This window comes from Aulonocara stuartgranti (assembly GCF_965226115.1).
Source record: "Aulonocara stuartgranti genome assembly, chromosome: 12".
In the NCBI taxonomy this organism is placed as follows: Eukaryota; Metazoa; Chordata; class Actinopteri; order Cichliformes; family Cichlidae; genus Aulonocara; species Aulonocara stuartgranti.
In genome coordinates this window covers 37805031-37817155 of record NC_138948.1, presented here as the reverse complement: position 1 = coordinate 37817155, position 12125 = coordinate 37805031, and the positions used below count along the sequence as shown (strand labels likewise).

The following is a 12125-nucleotide window of genomic DNA, read 5'->3' as shown; positions in this document are numbered from 1 at the left end:
TATTTATCCCCTTTGTATATTTTATTTATATTGTCTCTGTATTTATATATATGTGTGTGTGTATAACTCTGTAACTTCTGTCGGTGCTGTGCTTTTTGGAAATCGAATTTCCCAGAGGAACCCACCCGAGGGATTAATAAAGTTCTATCTTATCTTATCTTATGTAGAAGTAATCCCTGTGAGCCCAAAGCTCAGGCTCTCGTCTGCTCTAAATCCTTGTTTCTGCTTGTGTGTCAGTGAGCGTCGCTCCCAGCTGTTCTTCTTCCTGCTGACAGGCTCCTGTGCACTGAGACCCTTTCGCAGCAGCAGTGGTGCCCAGATCTCTCCAGAGCACAGCGTGTGGTGCATGATCTGCTACCTGTTTGCCGACAGGAGGCCAGCAAGAAGACGCGACACAGATGCGACAGATTGCACGCAGGACGCCGAACACTGCAGCTCGCCTCGGCCTGGCTCTATTCTACAGTGTGCTTAAAGCACAATGAGAAGAATCACACACCTCTTACAGAACAAGTCAGACCCTACAGCTGATTTGTTGAATGCTTAATAAAAGACACTTTAACACTAACAACCAGCAGTGACGATAGCAATAACATACTGTCACCTTAAAAGGAGAACTTTAACTTGAGCCAAGAAGTTTTTCTTTGTACAATTAACAAATCAAAGGAAAAAGAAATGTAACTCCAGCTCATTCATTTTCCACTGCTGCTGGAATAATTGGGACTTTAAACTGTGAATATTCAGTCAATCAAGAGCTTTGATGTGAAAATGCATGTTTGGGTTGCCTTTTTTATTGAGCCACGAGATGGCAGTAATTTACAGGATGGATGCAAACAGTCATGAGAGAAACTTGGCAGACGCTGTTTTAGCTGTAATGAAAGAAAGGACTGACGGTACGTGAGTAATGAATGATCGAACACTGCTCATCCTGCTTGTCCTGACAGAAGGCTGCTGCTTTAGAGAGGAGAGTGACTGAAAAACAGGCTTTTTCATTGTTTTCTGACACATCACTGAGTCCCTATTGACTCTCATGTTAAAAGACTAAAGTACAGCAATAACCTGTAACTTGGCCACTTGGGTTTATAAAGCCTTAAAGTTAGAACAGTGACTACAATAACCACCAGGTGCACCAACAGCAGCAGCTGTAGCTGATAGCGGACTGCCTGTCAGCAGACAACCATGGACTGTGTACTTTGGATCATTTGTTTCCAGAAGGACCGCTGACGCAGAAAAATCACACATAGTTATTATAAATACAAGTAAAACAAATGAGTTCTTTGTTTTATATACTAAGAAACAAACGTCTTTAACGAGACAAAATAATACACAAATTCTTCTTTCTATTCATTGATGGCTTCTCAGTTATTACAACACAAAACACATAATCAGGTAAACTGAATAATCATGAATCCTAAATCAGTCCAACATCCGTGTGGATGGAAGAAAAGCTGAATGTGGAGCATAACAAAATAAAATGTACAAAGTCATTGACAAACCTATGTAGCTGTAGTTACAGGTGAACACACCTGAGTAACACGGCCTTCAAACGGACTGTTTGCAGTCTGGAAGTGCTTGATCAGCTGGTCACAGGACTTCAGTGAACTCTGTGGTTTCTATCGCTCTAATAAACTCTTTGGTTGTTTGTTAGCCGTGTCCTGTTCTCTTCATCCTCACGTTTTTCTAGTTTGTCGCTACAGCTGTCATTTGTCCAGGTTTTATTTTGAAACAACACTCCTGCTCCACTAACAGTATATGTTGGCATGTCAGTTGTCCACAGAGATCTCATTAGTTTGACATTTTCTCAGGTGTCCCTGCAGTGCATAAACACCGTCGTCCCTCAGAGGTCACCCAGCTCTCTGAGCAGAGCGTTGATATATATCTGAGGAGAAACGACACCACCTCATTAGGTGTGTTTGTGTGCGCTGGTCATGTGGTGATTCTTTTGGGGTTAAACTGACTCAGAAGGTTGTGATCAGCTGGTGATGTGCTGTGGTCTGCTGAGTCCTGGATTAGGCTCGTCTTCACTGGTGTGTGACACGTGTGAGATGGTTAGTTTGACCTCACGTTCTTCACCGCTGGTCTCCTCTGATAAATTCCTGCAAGGAAACACAATGAATATGTCCCAGTTTGAACCAGTATGATAAGTGTGCGTGGTACATAGTGTATAGTATATGTTTTTGTGCGTATGCAGGAGTACCTTAGCTGTTCCTACGAGATGTTTTCGACTATTTTTAAAAGCTAACTAATGTTTTGTTTTCTAGTTTGTCACTGATCTTCACCACATCGGGAATAAAACGTCTCTAGCTAGGATGTAATGGTACAATAATTCCATCGTTCCTTTCAGAAGTTTTTGTTTTTTACTGATGATCCTTTGAGAAATGTAATAAAAACACTCACAGCAGCAGGGGGCAGCATGTTACCAGCGACTGGGTTGAGATATTCTGTCCTCAAGAACAAGAATATAAATAAGAAGAAACTGAAATAAATAAGAAGATGTTCTTAATGGTTAAATTCTGCGCACACCCTCTTGTGATACAGTTTCATGTTATATAAGCACAGCTCTGTCGTGGTCCAATATCAGCTCCTATCTCCTGAACACACTGATGGGAATAATATGCAGTCATTCTGCTTACACCCGGCTGTGTGGGATTACTGCTCTTGGCTCTGAGAAACAAGACAATGTTGTACATGCTTGATGAACACCCAGTTCCAGTGAATCCCAGGGTCTCCCCCTGTCACTGCACTGGTATTTTACAGAGTTTCTTTTTATAAAACATCCTGTAACTTTATCCTTTTTCCTTCTTTGTTGCATGGAATAATGCCATGGATATAACAAATCCCATTTAGGCCCAGCGGACATGACTTTCCATGCACTGCAGTTGCTCTAATTGCTTGGGAAAATAGTTTTTGTCTCCCCACCCTCGTGCTGACATCACTTCTGAGACCTGTTTGGGAAAGGAGGGTGAAAACTACAAATGTTTATCCCAAACAAAGCTGAAAGTGATGCAGATTCATCGTTTCCTGACTTAGAACAGCCTCTGTGCTCATACCTCATCTCCCGTCCGTCTGTGTCCTGCTTCTCATCTTCACACAGTGATGACGGCAGATATAGATGGAGCTCTGAAACCTTTGTGGAAGCAGGATGTGTGTGTCGAGCCGGCCTCTCGCTGTCGCAGGGGGTTCTCGAGGTCTCTGTGCAGAGTATGTGTTTCAAAGAGTTTATCACTCTAAGACACGCAGCTTTGAACTTAGACACATCTACACTGCAGATGTCATTTACCGCTTGATCTGGGTGATAGATTGGGCATGACTACATCTGAACAACTGTGTCTGCTTATCACTAGAGGATATCCAAAAGGCAATTACCCAAACTGCAGCAAAAACATCCATTAATCCAAATACAGCAAAGCCAATAGAAAAATAGAGAAAGAATGCAAAACAGAGACTTTCATGTCAGTTGACAATGAAATGAGATTATTTGCTAAAGTCACCACAAACATCTGTTTCTCTCCAAAGCCAGAAGAAGAATTCATATACGCATGTTGTCTGGATATGATTATAGAGATTTACAGGCAGATGGAAGCTGTTGTGTTTGTGTGCATGTGTGTTGATCAAAAGCTCTTTTAAGTGGTTAGCAGTGTGAAAAAACAGCAGCTTTAGCCATCATTGCTAAACGTACACATGAATACCACCAGATAGTTCTCAATAATAAAGACGATATTGTGTTTGTTTGATCAAATCCCCAAATCACATCTGGTTTATTTTCATCAATCAAACTGTAGAATTTCTCAAAGCTGAACATCAAAGACGTTTCTTAAATACCTATACATGAATCTGAATGACATCTACGTCTTACTTCAGTTCAGTTCAGTTCATTTTTATTTCAAACATTTCAAATATGTGCCTTCACAATCATTACAAAATATCATTCCATTATTTGTTTGAAAAGGAGTAGGCTGAAGTATTTACTTATTTGTCCCTACCCCCTCAAGTTTTACCTCTCATTCATTTAATTTTTTTTTGTCTTAAATTAAACAAACAACATATGAAACATATAAACATATGAAGTAAAACAAAACATAACATACATAAATCAAAAACAAGAAATTAGCAAGCCCCACCACAGTATAGTTTCTTTCATATGAAAAATACAGAATGTGTATATTTGCAGATACACAAGTTATGGAAAAACAACAAACCAAAACAAAACAAAAAAACAAAAAAACAAACAAAAAAGAACCGCAACACCATTACCAGCAACATTACCGTCCTGGGTTAACCCCGTTTTCTTCATTCTTATACTTATTTAAAATTAGGTTTTTATATTTTACTTTAAACTGTTTTATGTTTTGACTGTCTTTTATTTCTTCTGTTAGACTGTTCCATAATTTAACTCCTGAAATTGAGATAGACATAGTTCTTAAAGTTGTTCTAGCACTTTGTATTTTTAAATTCCATCTCCCTCTTAAGTTATACCCACCTTCTCTTTCTATGAACAATTTACAGATTTCTTTGGGGAGCAATTTATTTCTGACTTTATACATTATTTGCGCTGTTTTAAGCTTCACCAAGTCTTGGAATTTAATAGCTTGCATTTTGACAAAGAGTGCATTTGTATGGTCCCTGTACCCTACATTATTTATTAATCTAATGGCCCTTTTCTGTATTATAGTTATTGTTTGTGTGTTACTTTTGTATGTGTTTCCCCAGACCTCTACACAGTAGCTCATATATGGCAGTAGTAAAGCACAGTATAAAATGTGCAGTGCTTTCTGATCCAACATATGCTTTGCTTTCCCCAGGACGGCAATGCCCCGTGCCAATTTCCCCCGAACATAAGTAATGTGTGGCTTCCAACAGAGCTTGTGGTCAATGATCACCCCAAGAAATTTTATTTCATTTACTCTTTCTAAATATACATTGTCAACACATATTTCTACTTCGATGTTTTTCTTTTGGTTTCCAAACAACATAAATTTGGTTTTATCGAGATTCAATGATAATTTATTTATATCAAACCACTTCTTTAATATCGTTAATTCCTGTGTGATCATTTCCAAAACCTGTGGCAATTCCCCACCTGCACACAGTATATTTGTGTCATCTGCAAATATTACAAACTTTAAAATCTCCGATACTCTGCAGATATCATTTAAGTACATAATAAACATTTTTGGACCCAGTACTGAACCTTGAGGTACTCCACAAGCTATATCCATCAAATTAGATTTATATTCATTTATTTGTACATATTGTTGCCTATTCCCTACATAGCTTTTTAACCATTCCAAAACCACTCCCCTAAACCCGTACTTTTCCAGTTTTTTTAATAGAATTTCATGATTAACAGTATCAAACGCCTTCTTTAGATCTAAGAAAACTCCGAGCGCATACCTCTTATTATCCATACATTCCGTTATCTTTTCCATTAAATCTATCAGTGCCAAAGCTGTTGATCTGTTGTTTCTGAACCCATACTGACTATCTGTCATTAATTCATATTTTTCCACAAAACTGTCAAATCTTTTTATGAAGAGTTTTTCCAGTATCTTAGAGAACTGGGAGAGTATTGACACTGGTCTATAGTTTGTAAAATGATGTCTTTCACCGGTTTTGTAAATGGGAATAACTTTAGCAACTTTCATTTTTTGTGGAAAAACTCCTTTTTGAAACGACAAGTTGAATATATATTTTAATGGTTTTACGATACCATCAATAACTGTCTTTACCGTTACCATATCAATATCATTCCAGTCTGTACTGGTTTTGTTCTTAAGTCCTCTAACTATGTCATAAATCTCTTTCTCTTCCACTGCTCTTAAAAACATTGAGCTACTATTCCTTTCAATATTTTCACCAGTGTCCCTTTCTATTCCATCAACCTTTATTTCTTCTGCCAGTTTTGGCCCTATGTTTACGAAGAATTCATTAAAGCCATTTACTATCTCCTCCATGTTATTAATACTTCAAAGAGCATTTACTGGGGTCAGGGTTGAGTTTGCTTAAAAATCATAGTTTTAAAACCATGAGGTTACATTTCAAAGGATTCATTTTGACATTTTCGTTTAAGAACTTTTATAATTGATTGATCCAAATGGTAACATTGTTATGAACAGAGGGACGTTAACTGAAGCCTAAGCCTGTGGGGTGGATGAATTTGAAGAGGCTGTGATTCTGTCTTGATTGGTATCAATAAGACAGAATCAGTCTGCTGTTAATGTGGGACTGAATGGGCTCAAGCTGTGAATGAGATGTTTCTAATAATGTTTTTAATGATATGGAAAAAAACTGTAAACATATCTTATTTTTATTTCTGCAAACACAGAACTACTTAAATTCAGTTCAGCATAAGTTGAAACAGAACTTTTTAGCATCAATAGCGAGGCAGTTGATGCAGGACAGCGATCGCCTTCTGACTGTGGTGGTCACTGCACTGAAATACTGAATATGAACACTTGAATGTATCACACATTTTTCCTGGTTGCAATCCTATTTGTACTTTAGTGTGACTGAACTATAGGACTGCGCTTTGTAATATGTCACATGACCAAATGATACAAACTCCCCTAGAACTTAATGGGATTTTAATGTGTTTTGTTTGAAACAACAGTGAAATCATAGAAAGAAGAAATAACTGTAATATAAGTCATTTTAAATAGTGTGATGTTAAGCTGTGCATGCATGTCTGCATTTAAAAGGAAAGTACACACAAATAAGACTGCAAGTCATTTCAAGCAGTGTGTAACTTCCAAGCAATTCAGTGGAAAAACAACATTTTCCCATCTTTATATTCACTGTGCTTTTAGTGCCAATGACTATGTTGTACATGTGGCTTAACCTTGGCTTTCTCTATTTGGATTATGCATTGTATTGGTTTGCATCACAGATGTTTAATTAGTCAGTTGTCCTTTTGTACTAAAAACATAAGAACTGATTCCACTTTTCATATTAGAAAAATAAATAAACAGCAGCAAATACTGCAGGACATAGGCCCATGTTATCTTATAATGATGGAGCCAAGGCAAAATGAAAGAAACAATAACTTTTCAAAAATATTTATATTCAAACCAAAGTGTAAGTGAGAATAAATGGAGTTGTGTGGAGCATTTTTCATCGTTTTGGCCTGTTAAACAAACATATTTGTGGATCTAGTGTAGAGTAATCACTAGAATTAAACAAATGTAACATGTAATGAAGGCTGTGTGCCTGCTGTGGAGTGAAAACTGAAAACACATTGTGAACGTCATTAGCACTGGACGTGCTTTTGGATTCACTCACCTGTTCTTTCATCGACTGGATCTTTGCTTTGGCCCACAGTGGGAGCTCCACTTTGTGAGGTCGTCTCAGGTCTGCTCCCAGTTTTGGACCTTGATGCTGGTTTTGCTCTGCTTTCCAGCCTCAGCCTGATGCTGCTGAGCAGTTTCTCATCTCCTCCCCCTCTGCTCTGTGGGATCACCCTTCCACTGCTGGGCCGCTGCAGGAGGGGGCAGCAGTACCCCTGCACTGTCACAGAAAATTGGAAAATTAATCTTCATCATATTATATACAATATTTAGCAAAACAAATGGGAATAACTCCATACATCACAAAACAAGACAGGTTTTATTCTCCTGACATTTACACTTGTCTTTTCCTTTGGGTTATGGTTACTTATCAATGTGCCACTGCCAAAGAACCTTTATAGGTATGTTAAGGAAAAGGGAGACCCTGGAGATGGCGGCATCATATTCCACATTGAGATAAATATCTTGTGAGTGCCTTCTTAAGTGGAAGCTCAAACTTTTATAAAGTAAACTAACGTGAAAAGAAAGAAAACTTTACTGTTAATCACAACTGAAGGTGTGCTGTGGTATCAGGCAGCAACAATGTTGCCAGTTCAGTCTTGGATCACATTTGTTCCTTGAAGTCAAATAAAACACTGTGATAAAACATTACAACATGTGACGTATGGAAAACCATTTCACAGGAATATTTATCTTTCCACTGGAACTGGTCTGTGAAACACTGACTGCAATCACAGCATGTTGTCAAGACTGGACCAAGGTCCTGCACCATGAGTAAAATAAAATAAAAACAAAAAAACAATATAAATAATTTACAAAGAAAAGGGAATAAAAAGAAAAATTGAGTAAAAATATAGTAACTAATATAATATATAAATGATAGTCAATAATAACAAAATAATAGAAGTGAAAGATAAGCACTGCAGAAAACGACACGTTACGTTAAAGCTAGTCTGAAGCTGAACAACCTCATGAAAAGAAGTATGTTTTCAGTTGGGAACTGAAGACTGATAGTGAGGTAGAGGAGCTAATCTGAAGAGGGAGAAGCTTCCAGAGTTTTGGGGCTGTGACTGAGAATGTACAAGCCAAGCAGGAATTTATAATTACTGGAAGGTACTGAGAAATAAAGTTAGCAGCATGGGACGCAGAACTGCTAGATACCAGGGAGTGAGGCCATGTGAGCACTCACAATATTTTAAAACTGATACTACACACCTTGGAGGCCCAAACGCTCAGAGTCTCTGGACGAAAGCCACGTGCCAGTAGACGTCCTCAGTCTTGGTGGAAGGAGGTGGAGTCCTGTACCCGCTTGAAAGGATTTGGACTGAACGTTCCTTCTTTGCTCACTGTGGTCATTCATGCTTTCACCTCTATCACAGTGCTGCTGTCATTCATCTGTCAGCAAACATGCAAAGACAGACAGGACACAGGCAGTGAGCATCAAATGTACTTTCACTAGGTTTGTTTTTGAACGCTATTACACTAAGCACTTTTATGGGCCTTGCAATTCTCATGAAATTAAGGAGTTACATGAAAAAAATACTTCTAAGAATCTGAACTTAGTAGGAGCTGAAACATATGTATATATCTCTATATAATATATAGAGATATATATATATAAAATCTGCATTCTCAGAGTAAAACCATGGTTTACATGTTACAACATAATGTGTCAACCACATGGCCTGAATATTTCTTACTCTGCATACAGGAAGTCTGTAGGCGGTGCACAGGGCCTGGGACATCTGTACCACATTAATTACATTTTTTTAATTATTCATCTAAAGTCTCAGTGATGCAAAAAGTCATAAATAATAAAAACCCCCATTTTATTTTGGTTTCCTGTGCACGCTAAACAACTCGTTTTTGTGTTTGCTTCTTCATTTGGTGGTGAGTACTAGTATAAAATAGAGACTGCAACATTACTGCTGCATCTGCACATTATTTTCAAATAAACTTAATCTTTTGGTAACAAAGCATTTGTGTAAAATTCCCACAAAACTGTACAAATTTCCAAAATCAGCCAAGATGACATGTTGATATATGAAATTCAACAGTCTGTGAACCAAAATATGAAATGTATTATAACGCATGACTGACAACACAACAGCAAATTCAGCAGTTTTTATGCTCACTAAAGGATCTAAATGGAAAATACGAATAGATACTGATTTATTTTCTAATGGCTGATTATCAGTTTAGTTACTCTTATGCTTCTTTTAAAGAATGCAAAGCCTTTTACTCCTTCACTAATTCACAGTGTTGCTTTTTGTCATGATATCCATTTGCTTGCATATGGATATATGCGCCTGGTATGTTTTCTTAGACTGAAGAAAGAATTAAAATTAAAACCTTTAGCTAGCGTGGTAGTTAATCAGAGGTCTGTTCTCCTAGAGTCAACCTACATCCATTCAAACCTCCTGACTGAGAGGAGCGAAAACAAAAATACACTCAGGAGTGTGCATCACCTCAGGGTCAACCCACAACCTCTGGGATAAAAATAATTCTAAACAGGGAGGGCTGGATGGATGTATCTGTCTTTGTTTGGCTGTTTGTTGGATGCCGCCTCCACCACGATGCCGCCCTGGGCAACTGCCCATGTCGCCCGTATCAGAAACAGCTACTGGCTCTGGCCATTGTGGTTCTCTGTGTTATTGCACGGTCTTTACCTTCCAATATAAACCACCTTTAGGCAACAGTTGTGATTTGGCACTGCATAAATCACAATGAATTGAACTGAATTAAACTGAGTCTTTAAATCACATTTGGACTGTTCTTGTAATTTAAAATCCAATGTGCTCTTTAGTTCATTTTGTGCATGTTTGTTTGTTTCAGATCAGCTTGCCACACTTAATGCCTGATGTCAAAGCAATGGACAAGACAAGTGAAAGACCGTGCAGGGATGGTGGAGTGGGTGAAAACAAGCGTTAGGGATGATTTGTGGCAGCAAAAGCAGCAGAAGTGAAAGAAAAAGGAATGAAAGTAAGCTTTACAAGGCTGCAGTGACAGGAGAGAGCTGGAGGCTGCAGATTTAAAGATGTCAAGGTCAAGTTAGAGAGGTAAGGTTGAGATGGTTTGGACATGTGCAGAAGAGGGATGGAGGATAAAGTAGACAATACTCCATATACATGTTGAATATGGAGCAGCTAGGCAGGAGGAAAAGAGGAAGACCTCAGCAAAGGTTCATAAATGAAGGAGGACATTCAGAGAGTTGGTGTGACAGAGGAGGATGCCAGGCTTAGATGGAAGAAGTCGAGACGAAGACATAAACCTTCAGTACTTTCTGTCCTCTTTGTCATGTTGTTCAGTGTGTAACCCTTCTGTTCCTGTATCTAACTCAGTATGGTCCTAAGAGAAATAAAATATTACTAATCACAACCACATGTAACAGTTGGGTGCCCCTCCCTCACCCTAGGTCATGCAGACGGCCTCTTCCTGTTCTCCCTCCCCACTTTTCCCAGGTGCTTGCTAATAGCAGATGATCTCTTTAATAATGTGGGGTCTTTATCTCGCAAAATAAAGAATCTTGAAAAGACTGCTGCTGTGAACTGACACTATCTAGATAACGCTGCGTTTTGTGGCCAGCAGCAGACTGATTAGAGAATAACCATTTGTATAGTATAAGAAGACCTGACAGACGTTTGTTTCTAACCTGGGACAATCCTGGCCAGCTGTTCACGCAGGTTTTACAAGCCTGCTTCAACAGCCTCATGGATTTTAAAATAAAACAGACGCCATGCACCTCTGGAACGGATTTGGCCCTTTGGTTTCAGTCACTTGGACTTGCGGGGTTATCTACAGCGTTTTAACAAGAAGCATGTGTGTGTGGTTAGAGTTACAGTTCATTAGACTGTCTTTCAGCAACTTTCTAACTATGATAAAAGTTCTGCTCTTACCTGCTCTAGTTCAAGTCTTTCAGCACGTCTCCCTGAGGAACCACATAGTGCAGTGTTGAATGAAATCCCATTTTGTAATGTTCCTCTGAGTATGGATCCACACCCAAACGCTGATTTTAGGAGCAGGCGTGTTACTGTAGTCCTACTCCACTGTTGCTAAGGAGCCGAGCGCTGCTCTCTGGGTCTGTTTGTGGTTGGTAGGGGTGCTGGAGAGGTGGGGTGACGTGTTTTTCTTCTGTCATAGTTACAAGCCTTGGTTTGTATGTTACAATGGCATTATAGTCGATATGACTGCTTTCTGGTTACCATGTTGAAGGTCTTAAGCTGAACAATGGGCTGAAAACAGCTGATGGAGTTTATATGATCACGCGCAGCATGTTCATGATTTGACCCTGTGGTGTTTTTCCTCCTTTCCACTGGGTTAATTGGTGGGAACAGTGCTGCTGGAACATTGAGAGGCCTGTTCGTCCTGCGCCAACAGAGCTGTGGCTCAAGCTGTTAAAGCGTGAAAATAAAATCCAAACCAAGTGTTGTAAACTATCCCAAAGTACAAGGGTTTATGGGTAACATAGACATAACAAAAATCTGAAATGATGCTCATTATTATCTGATGTGAACACCTTGAATCAGGACTGTCTGAAATCGCTGCAGGATACCAACATTATTCCACGTTAGAGCTTGTAACGACACATTTACAAATTAAATGAACCTTTTGTGCTTCTCCTTATTTTCTGGAGTAAACTCTTACATACATACTGTTGTGAATATTCATATTGTGGCGTGTTGGGGGAGCAGCTAGCTCTCTCCCATCATGCCTTGGGACACGTGCTGCTGTTTAGATGTTCTTGGTTTATTGTTTATGATTACGTTACTTTTAATTATTTTTAATTATTAACTATTACTGTGCAGAATTATTAGGCAACTTAACAGAAAACAAATATATACCCAT

General features: G+C 38.8%; 1 protein-coding gene across 1 annotated transcript; it reads right to left on the bottom strand.

Moving 5' to 3' along the window:
- Window positions 1-748: 748 nt before the first annotated feature.
- On the bottom strand, window positions 749-11263 carry LOC309719341 (uncharacterized protein). The gene is made up of 5 exons (XM_082555390.1): window positions 11177-11263; window positions 8496-8675; window positions 7276-7500; window positions 3048-3189; window positions 749-2093 (listed from the first exon to the last, which is right to left on the bottom strand). Exons 2-5 carry the CDS (start codon window positions 8638-8640, stop codon window positions 1970-1972), a joined length of 636 nt encoding a protein of 211 aa, XP_082411516.1. The 5' UTR covers window positions 8641-8675; window positions 11177-11263; the 3' UTR covers window positions 749-1969.
- Between the last annotated feature and the right edge of the window lie 862 nt (window positions 11264-12125).

Coding starts and splice junctions, on each gene's coding strand:
- LOC309719341 (XM_082555390.1), bottom strand. CDS start 8,640: ATGAATGACCACAGTGAGCAAAGAAGGAACGTTCAGTCCAAATCCTTT. Junction 3,190..7,275: donor TCCAGTCGATGAAAGAACAG/GTGAGTGAATCC, acceptor TACTCTGCACAG/AGACCTCGAGAACCCCCTGC. Junction 2,094..3,047: donor ACAGACGGACGGGAGATGAG/GTATGAGCACAG, acceptor GTTTCCTTGCAG/GAATTTATCAGAGGAGACCA.